Source organism: Octodon degus, unplaced genomic scaffold, assembly GCF_000260255.1.
Source record: "Octodon degus isolate 3935 unplaced genomic scaffold, OctDeg1.0 scaffold00006, whole genome shotgun sequence".
Taxonomy (NCBI): domain Eukaryota; kingdom Metazoa; phylum Chordata; class Mammalia; order Rodentia; family Octodontidae; genus Octodon; species Octodon degus.
The window spans coordinates 30,528,469-30,538,817 of NW_004524582.1; the positions used below are offsets into that span (position 1 = coordinate 30,528,469).

The 10,349-nt window shown below is 54.3% G+C and overlaps 1 protein-coding gene and 1 pseudogene across 3 annotated transcripts in view; both read left to right on the forward strand.

Annotated features, from left to right (window-relative positions):
* Window positions 1–8,950, forward strand: part of Tbc1d14 (TBC1 domain family member 14) — a 76,962-nt gene extending 68,012 nt beyond the window's left edge. For all 3 annotated transcript variants that reach the window (XM_023699790.1, XM_023699787.1, XM_004624587.3), the window contains 3 exons: window positions 3,277–3,386; window positions 3,723–3,981; window positions 6,874–8,950. In XM_023699790.1, the coding sequence (XP_023555558.1) occupies window positions 3,277–3,386; window positions 3,723–3,981; window positions 6,874–6,939 (435 nt within the window). In that variant the 3' untranslated portion in view covers window positions 6,940–8,950. The remainder of the gene's footprint in view (window positions 1–3,276; window positions 3,387–3,722; window positions 3,982–6,873) is intronic.
* LOC111812474 lies at window positions 1,837–1,968 on the forward strand (annotated as a pseudogene).
* Window positions 8,951–10,349: the final 1,399 nt, after the last annotated feature.

Consider the following 10,349-nt stretch of genomic DNA (forward strand, 5'->3'; position numbering starts at 1 on the left):
ATTGAGCATGAATGTGGAAATGGATGTGAATATAATAATTCATTCCCTGGGAGGGACACAGTGTCTAAAAACCGCTTTGGGAGGAAAGGAGGTGGCGGCCTCTGTGTGCCCTTCTGCTGGGAACAAACGCCCATGCATGTGCACACCGGGCCTTCTGGGACTGCATCACATGACCGACCTCTGACCATGCTACCGTCACGGTGCTATCTGTGAGAAGAAGGAGGCTTGTGTGCAGCGGAGCTCCACGACTTAGCAGAAGGCCGTGCGGATTTAGCTCACTGCTGTGGACAGTCTCCAGCACATTGCAGGCGAGCGGTGCAGCCATGTGGAGAGCCCTGCTCCTTCTCCAAGTCCTCAGGGTGGTATAGGGGACTGGGGAGAGGCCAAGGAGAGAAGCGACTTGTCCAGCACCTTGCTGTGGGGTGCTGAGCACAGAGCACTCCAGTCCCTGACCTGTTCAGAGAGGCCTGGCAGAAAAGGCCTAACAGTGACTCTGTCAGCTGGTGAACCAGTGCTGTCCTGGTTGCTGGCAGCTGTCACCGACTGGAAGGTCTGGCCACCCAGTAGTCAGGACTCACTTGGGGCTCCTCAGTGTCCCTGCTTGGAAAGTGCTGCTCAGGTGGTGGCTTGTGGCCAGGGTGCACTCACAGGCCCTCTTAGAAGCCAATTTAGAGTCGCATTTAGCTGTGAGCAGCCCCCGTGCTTGTGGGAGTCTGTGCTGAGAAATCCAAGATGTGAACAAGCCTCGCGTGCAGAGATGGCCACTGCGCGCTTGTTCACAGTGAGGCTGTGGACAGCATAAAGTGGGGTGTAGGAAAGCACTGCCCCTGAAAGTCTCACAGTGAGGCCCTAGAGCGGGAGGAAGTGGAAGACAGCGTGCTGCTGTTGCCACGAGTTGGCACAGAACAAACACTGATTACTGCCGTATTTAGCCACGAAAGGAGCTGGGCAGCGTGTGTAGCATGGAGCTCATGTCGTCGTGTCTGTGAGCCCTCGTATGGACGTGCTGCTCTGGGGGTCAGGCAGGAGCGGGCCTTTCTAGAACAGTAATGGTCAGAACCTGAAAAACTCTTCAGGCGGACTCTTGCTCTTAGAGTAGCCCATTGCTATTCATGTACACAGGGGTTCCCATTCCTTCCAATTTTCATTCTGGGTTGTAACTTTAATTGTATCTTCTTTTTATTTTATTTTACTGAGAAACAAATAGCAATGAGACAGTTTCAAAACTGAAGAATAGGACAGTTTCAATAATTAATACATTGTACATTGTTATCTTCTTAGTGGTTATCCATACTACAAGATGCAGACAGGATATCCTGCCCAAACACTATTAGTACAAATCTTTCTTCTCATTGAATTAAGCCAAAGTAGCTGTATATCTATCCTAACTATTCTGTATATATAGATACAAAATGGTCCTTCCTTTGTATCCCCCTTTTTTGTTTAGTCCTGTCAGAGATGGGTATTCCATTGGCATCTAAATACTATAGGTGCGTAAATTCAGCAGAGAGCAAGTTGGTCAAGCAATGGCCGTGACTCATCCACATGGCTGACACTGACAGAGGATCTGCAAACTGTGGTACAGGCCTACAGGATAAATCCTGAGGGGACTTGACTGACCTTATCAGATACCAAAGTTACATTTCTTCTTATATAGGTCTTGCTTTATCTTGGTTGTAACCATCCAGCAGAAAAGTATAAAAGTGAGGTATATAAAGTAAAGCCATATTAATACGCTGAGCTGTGAAAGGCTCAAGTCAACAACTTCTGTGGATAACCCACTACTATTGTGGACTGCTGGACTGTGTTGGATTGTTTTGCTGAATTTAATTGTATAGCTTTGCGCAGTGGCAGTATCGTAGCCAATGAGGTTTATCCGAGGCGTGATTATTGCTAATTGAATTTATTTATTTATTTATTCAAAGTTTTATTCATAAACAGATAGCAATGAGACAGTTTCAAATCAAATCGGAAGTACAGTTTCAACAAATAATACACTGCATATATTCTTCTCAGTGGTTAATTGCTGTACAAGATGCGGACTTGAGATCCTATTTACAAACACCATTAGAACAAATCATTCTGTTCATTAAGAGAATGCAACTATATATCTATCCCAACCACTTTGAATACACAGATACAAAATGGACATTCATAGTTATACCCCATTTTTTTAAGTTCCGTTATTGAATATTATAGGTGTGTAAACTCAGCAAAATATTCTAAAAGAGTCCAGTAGCCCATAATAGCATTGGGTCTTCTGTTTAACTGGCAATGTCAGAAATTATTGACCTGAGTCCCCCACAGCTCAACTTAACAGCATGGCTTTATTTCCTATATTTCATCTTCATACTTTTCTACTGCTAATTGAATTTAATTGTATCTTCTTGCACATAATAAAATGATTTCCATCCAAATTCCTGCTAATACTGAAGATCCCAGATCTCTCCTTGGAAACGTGTAACAAAAACTGCACCTAGTGTGTAGCTGTAAGGAGAAGCCCAGAGCTGCAACACCGAGTGTGCCCTCGGCCGAGGCAAGGTTTCCCCAGCAGCCCCTGATCAGGGCCGGATGACCCTGGTACCCTGGTACGGGCTGCCCTGCAGTCAGCCTGGATTTGTCACAGCCGGAGCCACGCGTCCCCTCTTGTGGCAATCAGCTGTATCTCTGATGGTGCCAGACATCCCCCAGGAAGGCAAAATGTACCCTGTGGGAGCCCGAGCTGAGTGTTTTATGGGCCCTGCTGCAGGCGGCCACTAGATGGCAGGGCGCAGACCCAGCTGCTGCCTGCAGGCTGCTCACATGCAGGGTCATGCTGCCCCCACTTGGGCGTGCGCTTCCTTGAGGTACCTTGCTGCCAGGTCTGGTAGGCTGTAGGCGGCCTCGTCCTGCCCTTGCCCCCAGAGCCGCAGCTGCCCGGGGAGGGCCGCGCGTTAGTCCTGCGTGGACTTCCACAACCACAGGCTCAGCCTCTGCAGGGTGACAGGCACAGATTCAGGCCTTGGCTCTGCCTGCGATGTAGTCGCTCCGGGTCTCTGTTCTTTTCTGTAAAGTAGAGCAGAGACAGGATGTGGCTGGTGATACTGCCCTGCAGGTTAGAAGTATGGTCCCTGAAGACGTGCCCGGACAGCTGCTGTGAGCTGCTGTTCAGAACCGGGGGCCCGAGTCAGGGTAATCATGGGAGAGAGGTCTGAGAGCTGAATGTGTTGGCCCGTGTCTGCAGCTGGAGGCCTGCGCTGACAAAGGGTACACTTGTGTCTCACACTCTCCCCCTAGATGCTGACCTACTTTGCTGCATTCGACGTATTCTTTGAAGAGAATTTGCCGAAATTATTTGCTCATTTCAAGAAAAACAACTTGACTCCAGACATCTACCTAATTGATTGGTAAGGCTGGGTTTTCCAAGCATTTTCTTGTCCCCTGCCATGTCTCCCGCTGTCCCCGCTGCAGCTGCTGTCAGGGCTTGGTGGCCCGTCTGTCCTGCCGTCTGGCCCCCTTTGTCCTCCCGGCTGCTGCAGAGCTGGCTGCTGCAGCCCCATGGTGCCGCTGTGTCTGGCCAGGTGGCCTTGCAGCAGCTGTCCTGGGGCTGTGGAAGGAGGTGCGGCTCGGTCCAGCAGGTGTCTGTGTGCCGATGGCGCGGTGCCGGTGCTGTGCGTGTTGTTGACTCGGCTGGGACTCCTGGGGCTTCCTTCCCCCGCCCTCAACCCGAGCTCTGCCCCCAGGATCTTCACCTTGTACAGCAAGTCCCTGCCCCTGGACCTGGCCTGCCGCATCTGGGACGTGTTCTGCCGGGACGGGGAGGAATTCCTCTTCCGCACAGCCCTGGGCATCCTGAAGCTGTTTGAGGACATCTTGACCAGGATGGACTTCATCCACATTGCCCAGTTCCTGACGCGACTGCCCGAGGACCTGCCGTCAGACGAGGTGTTCGTGGCCATCGCCACTGTCCAGATGCAGAGTCGGAACAAGAAGTGGGCGCAGGCAAGTGGCTCCCTGTCGCTCCTTCCTGGAGCTGCTGGCCCCGTGCTGAGTGCTGTAGGTCCGGCTCTGCCTCGGGTGAGCTCTGTGGAGCTCTTGTCAGCGGAGGGCTGGGAGGCAGGCCAGCCTGCTTTCCGCAGTGCACTGGGGCTTCAGCAGTTTTGCAACCTCTGCTCTTCAGATGATGCCTGAGACAGAAGGCACTGGCTGCATTCTGCTTGGGACCGGGCCCATCAGCAGGTTTTGTGTTCTGTAGTAGTAGTGGTTGGGCCGGCTGACTGCTGGTGGAGGCCAGGCCCTCCAGGCCCTCCTTGGCTTCGCATCACACAGAGGCAGCCTGTCTTTGATGCATTGCGATTAGAGTCAGAGCATGTTTAAAGCTGGAGTACAACAGAATACAGAGCCTGCTTGTCCTGCAGCTCAGAGCTGTGATGTGCAGCAGTCTTGTGCCAGCCATTACCCCAGTGTGTGACATCCGTAAATGTGTCTCCTTCTAAACCACATGGGTGGGGCCAGGGAGATGGCTCAGTGGGATAAGTGCTTTCCTGGCAAGCGCAAGGGCCTGAGTTCAATCCCTGATTCCACCAAAAAGAAAAAGAAAAAGAAAAAAAAAAAAACCACATGGGTTTTTTTTGTTTTGTTTTTCTATTTTAGGGAAGGATCTACAGGGTGTTCAGGGTCTCACTGCTAGATTGGACTCATAGCGATTTGCCTGTTTTCAACCTCCCAAGAGCTGGGATTACAGGCGCGCGCTACCACGCCCAGTCTGGGTTTCTTCAGTATAAGGACATATTGTTATCACTCCAGAAGTTACTGTCCAGTCTTGTTTTCGAGTTTCTGGTGTTTGATATCATGAGTGGGTTATTAGCATGAGTCAGGGTTTTGGGAAGTTCAGGCATTGTGATTAGCGGAAGGTTTTCAACCCTTTAGAATAGAGACGTGTTCCACCTTCTCCCTTGTGTCCCTGCCTTTGCCCTGTTGGGAAGAACACAGGCCCTTTCTCCTGCAGAGTCCCTCTGGGCCTCGGGCTGCTGCTCCTCTGTGCTCCTGTAAACAGACCCCGTCTTCACCGGGTGTCGGGTTGGTTTGTTGGCAAGATCCCTTCCCACGTGGTTAGGCCATCTGTCCTGGATGGTATACCATGTGATAACGTACCATAAACTCACCCATTGGAGGTGAGTAAATTCAGCATCAGCATCTGTGCCGTCCCCCAAGCATGCTGTGTCCCCTGCCTCTTACCCGCTGCTCTGTCCAGCTGTGGGAGTGCAGCCTTGGGCGACACCATGAGTGCCCCTGAGAGCCCCTGGGCTGTGCGCTCCCAGGGCGATGAGCTGTGTGAGTCTGCGTGTCAGAGCTGTTCAAATGCACGTGGTATAAATGGAAACATGGGGCTGAGTGCAAAAATGAGGAATTAGAGACGCAGCAGCAGAGCTGGACCCTGGGCCGCCCATGGGGAGGCTGGGAACCCTGTGGCCTCCGGAGAGCTCTGAGGACCAGACGGAAGCCAGGTGGTCCCTGATGGCCTTTGTGCTGCACGCCTGGCCCCGGCCCACCATGGGAACAATCGTATCCTGCGTTCTCCCATTTTGCTTTTCTGTTTTTAAGAACTGGAAACTGGTGAAGTAGATGGTTATAGTGAGGTATTTTCTAATTAATGGTGAGTGGTAAAGTGATGGGTTAGCCCAGCGGGGCACAGGCACCAGTGGTTTGTTTTTTTCAGAACTGAGGATTGAGCTCAGACCTCGCGCTTGCCAGCGAGCACTTACTCTGCTGCGCCGTCTCCCCGGCCCTGCACCAGTGGTTTTATGCGGTTGGATCTCATGGGAGCGGGCCACGCGCTTCCCTGGGTCGGAGCGCAGGCCACTGGGCACAGCTGCTAATTCACTTGGCAGCACTCTCCCCTTGTGGGCGGAGGGCCTGTATTTCTTACTCCTTCCAGTCCACCTTTATTCTTATTTTCCTTTTTGAGACAGTATCTCGCTGTATATTACAGGTTGGCCTTAAAACTCACGGGCAGTCCTCTTGCCTCAACCTCCTGAGAGCTGGGATTGCAGGTGCTCCCCTCGCACCCTGCTCTGGGCAGTTTATTGAAAATCACCCAAAGTGTTCCTGCTTATCACTGGGATTTGGTGTGGTATGGTGCCAACAAACGAGGAAACCTGGGGGCTAGGGAGGTAGCTTGGCGGTCTACACGTCTTCCTGGCAAGTGCAAGAACCTAGGGCTCAATTCCAGGTACCACATGCCCTGCTGGCCCACCCCCTGCCAGGCTGAGGCAGCCACAGAGACTGGGCATGGTGGCACACACCTGGCTGAAAACCAAGAGGATCACTATGAGTCTGAGTTGTATAGCAAGACCCTGTACCAAATACATTAAAAAAAAAAAAAAAAAAAAAAAAAGGAAACCTTGTGCCACCCAGATGCCCTGGTTTTTAAAGGCAGATAGAGCTGATTCCCCTCCTCATAGTGGGCACTGCTGCCTCAGACCCACGTGCAGACAGCCCCGATCTGGCAGTACCCGGAGTACTCTGCAGGGCAGGGTTTAGAAATGGGGTCCTGCTGCCACCAGTGCTGCCGGGCAGTCACTGCACAGTGGGACGTGTTAAATAAAGGTGTGAGCAGAGAGCCGAGGAGGTGCTGTTGTGGGCCGGTCAGGAAGGCGCCGGACTCCAGCTGACTTCTGCCAGCCGGGCAGCAGAGGACAGGGCCAGGCACAGGCTGAGGCTGCTGGGTGCCCTGCTGTGGAGGGTGAGCTGTGGCGTGGGGCAGGTGAGGGCACTTCCCGAGGCAGGAGACCCGTGTGTGGACCATGGAGGCCGGGAGGCGCTGCCATCAAGCTGTTGCCCCGCTTGGCTGCACCCCACAGCTCACCACAGACATCTCTTCTGGGCTTCCAGGTGCTGGCCGCGCTGCAGAAGGACTGCCGGGACCTGGAGAAGGGGAGCCCCTCGCTGAGGCGCTGAGGCCCCTGGCGCACTCGCTTGCCCCAAGCAGATCACATGTACCTCTGGACTGAGCCCTGGCTGCAGAGGGGTACAGGCCCTTGTCACGTGGGTCCTGACACTAGAGTTGGCCTTCAACACAGCACAGGAGAGCTCTGAGGAGGGAAACCCAGGTTCGGCCTTGAGCAGCCCAGCGGACCGTGCCCTGGCCTCGGCTGCGGCCAGCGCGGTGCTCTCCGCCCAGTCAGGCGGGTCGATGGCTGAGTGTCCCTCCCCTTCATTCCACGCAGTTAATTAAATGGTGATGCTGTGATGGCAGCTATTGAAAAGCACGTTACAGTTCTTCTTAGCCGGGGTGCATGAGGACGTTACCTCCAGGGCCTCTGAGGTGTTGCTGGCCCAGTAAGAAAGGTGTTGTTGGCGCAGGATTTGAGATAATCTTTCCAGAGCTGGAGGTCACTCTCAAAAATCCACATACCAAAGACCGTGTGACCAGAAGGCTTGTGGGCGGCTGCTGGTGGGGCCATCTGTGCTTGCGTGGCCTTGGCCTCACTGAGGGGAGCCAGGGTGGGGCCTGTGTGCAGAGAAGGCCGCAGGAAGAATGCAGGGCGGGTGGGGTGGGGCGGCCTCCCCGAGGAGAGCGAGGCCTGCTTGAAGACACTCTGCCTGCTCCGGCAGCGCACCCTCCAGCGTTGTCCCCTGAGCGGCTGGGTCCATCCCATGGCCCCTGCTTACCTCTTCATCTGGCTTGAAGAGATGCGCCTCTCAAGCTGTGGTCAGGACGCAGGACCGGGCGTGCTGAGCAGCCCAGGGCATCCTGGCGAGTTCTCGGGACCATCAGCCCTTGCTTACTCTGATTTCATGGGCAAGTTTCTGTGCTCCAGCTTTTCCTTGAGTATTCTGAGAACTCTGTACAGAAATTTGATTATCCAGATACACAGAAATGAAGTTTCCATGCGCTAGTCCAAGGACAGGACATGCCAGCATCTGCGGGACATCCCGGGTGGTCACCCCTACTCGGCATTGCTGCAGAGGGTGTAAGAGGCCCAGGTCGGGCTTGGGCCGTCTTTTTGCAAGTGCCTGTGTGGTCGCTCACCACAGCTCTTCTCAGCCATATCTCCAGCCCGGGGAGACCCCTCCTGGTGAAGGTGCGGCATGTGGCCCAGCAGACCCTCCTGGTAGGTGGTGCAGGTGGCTTCGACTCCCCACACCCGGGGCCCCTCTCCTGGGCCCTCCTTTCCCTGCATCACTGAGTTTCCCAGGAGGCTGCTGAGTGTCACAGTCCCATTTCCGCCTCAGCCCCGCCCTTCTATCAGGTGTTGTCAAGGCCTGGGGGGCTACAGGAGGTGGGCTGCCCAGCCTCATGCTGTACCTGCTCCCAGGTGTGCCGAGCTGGCTGCATCTTGCGTCCTGCCCCACCTGTGGGAGATGTGTATATTTTCTTACTGTACAGAACCATGTTCCTGAGCCGTACAGAAGGTGGCCCGGCGCTGGCTCAGGCAGCCCATTCCCGTGTGACACCCCCAGTGTGTTTCCTGTGCCTGACCTGAGTCTGGTGTGCACTGCACTTCACCCAGGCCTCCCTGCCAGCCTGGAGCACTGACCACATCTTTAGTCCACACCAGGCTTTGTGGCCTGTTCAGGGACCACAGGGGTCACATGCGTCCTGTGCACGGTGGTGCTGGGCCAGTGGCGGCCTGTGGTCCCTGTCCTGACTGTGCAGGCTAACTGGGACCGGACGCAGAGGCACTTCTCTGCCAAGCCCGAGTCCACACGCTCCCTGGCAGGGTGATGCTTGGGCTTTGGGTCTCTGTGGTGTCCAGGAGCAGTGTCCACCTCGAAGGTACTTTGTAAATGCTCGGTTTTTGACTTTTAAATAGTTTGCTGGTAGAAAACTCCTGGAAGCTCTTCCTACATACTGTGTTTTAATTGCTTGTACAGTAACCTTTAAGCTTATTTAGTAAAGTGTATCAAAGTAGGACTTTTTGAATTGTAAATATGTGGTTTTAAATAAAAATCATGTAAATTGTTATATTCACTGTTGCTGGGTTTTAAAGTTGAAATCCTCATTTTTTTGTTTGTTGTTTTTCAAGACAGGATCCCACTGTATAGTTCAGGCTCAATTTGAACTTACTGTGTAGCCCAGGCTGGCCTCAAACTCACAGTAGCCCTCCTGCCCCAGCCTCCCAAGTGCTGGGGAACAGGCGTGCATCACCACACCTGCCTTGCCTTCTCAATTTGAAGCATGGCAGAGGTATGACTTGGAGCATTGAGCTGCCCAAGTGTCCTGGTGTCCTTCACTGGCTTGTGAACAGAAGGGCAGTGCGGGCGGTTATGCAGCTCATTTGCAGTAGCCCCAAGCCGAGTGCCACCCCTGTGCACTGGAGGACGCTGGGTCTCGCCTGTGGCCCCTGCCACATGTTGTGCTGGCCCCTGGTTCTTGTGTGCAGTTGGCACCTGCCTCATGTCAGCTTTCAGGCCAAGGTAACTCGCGTTCCCCAAGCCTGCAGCCAGAAGCTGAGCTTTAGCCCAAAAACAGCTACCAGAGTGGAAGGAGGCAGGCGGGCAGGCGCCTCCTCCAGTGCACTTAAGAGGGAGCCCCTGGGGAGGTGCGTGATCCCTCTGGGCCCTGCAGATCAGGCCCGGGGCCTTTGCCCACCCCACTGGCTGCTGCATCTTGGTTCCAGGACCGTTGGCTGCCGGCCTGCCGCTCCCACAGACAAGTGGCTCCCTCTGGCCAGGGTGCTGAGCAGCTTGTGCTGTGGGGTTGGCAGCCGGCGCAGTCACATGTGCTGAGGGCTGGCAGCCTGCTCCAGCCACACCAGGCTCTGTGCCAGGGAATTCTTTCATCTGCACAGCAGCTCTGTGGAGAAGACTGGTTCTGCACCCAAACCTGTGGTGCAGTGGTGGTGGTGGTCTAGTGGTGAGCGTAACTGCCTTCCAAACCTGCTGTCCAGAGAAGCCCAAGCTGGCATAACTGGCCTCCAGACACCCGCGTGGGCACCCGCAGTTGCTTCAGGGTCCCTGGAGCCTGCTCCAGCTCTAACTTGGTTGGAGATACTTGGCCACAATGCAGAGTGCACAGGTATCTCTGAGAGGCCCAGTGCAGTGGCTCCTGCCTGTCCGGGTCCTCAGTGTGTGCCGTTCTCTGCCCACAGAGCTGGCTGCGGATACTGAGCCACGGGGGGCAGGTGGTGCTGAGCGAGTGAGTGGGCTTGGAGTCGTCTAAGTTGCTAAGCCCGCTTTGTTTTCTTTAACCAAAGGTTGGTCCATGGTTCCAAGGGGACCCTAGTGGCTACACCCTGGATTGTGAAGGCTTTTTTTTTTTTTCAGAACCAGGGATTGAACTCAGGCCCCTGTGCTTATCCCACTGAGCCAGGGATTGAACTCAGGCCCCTGTGCTTATCCCACTGAGCCATCTCCCTGGCCCT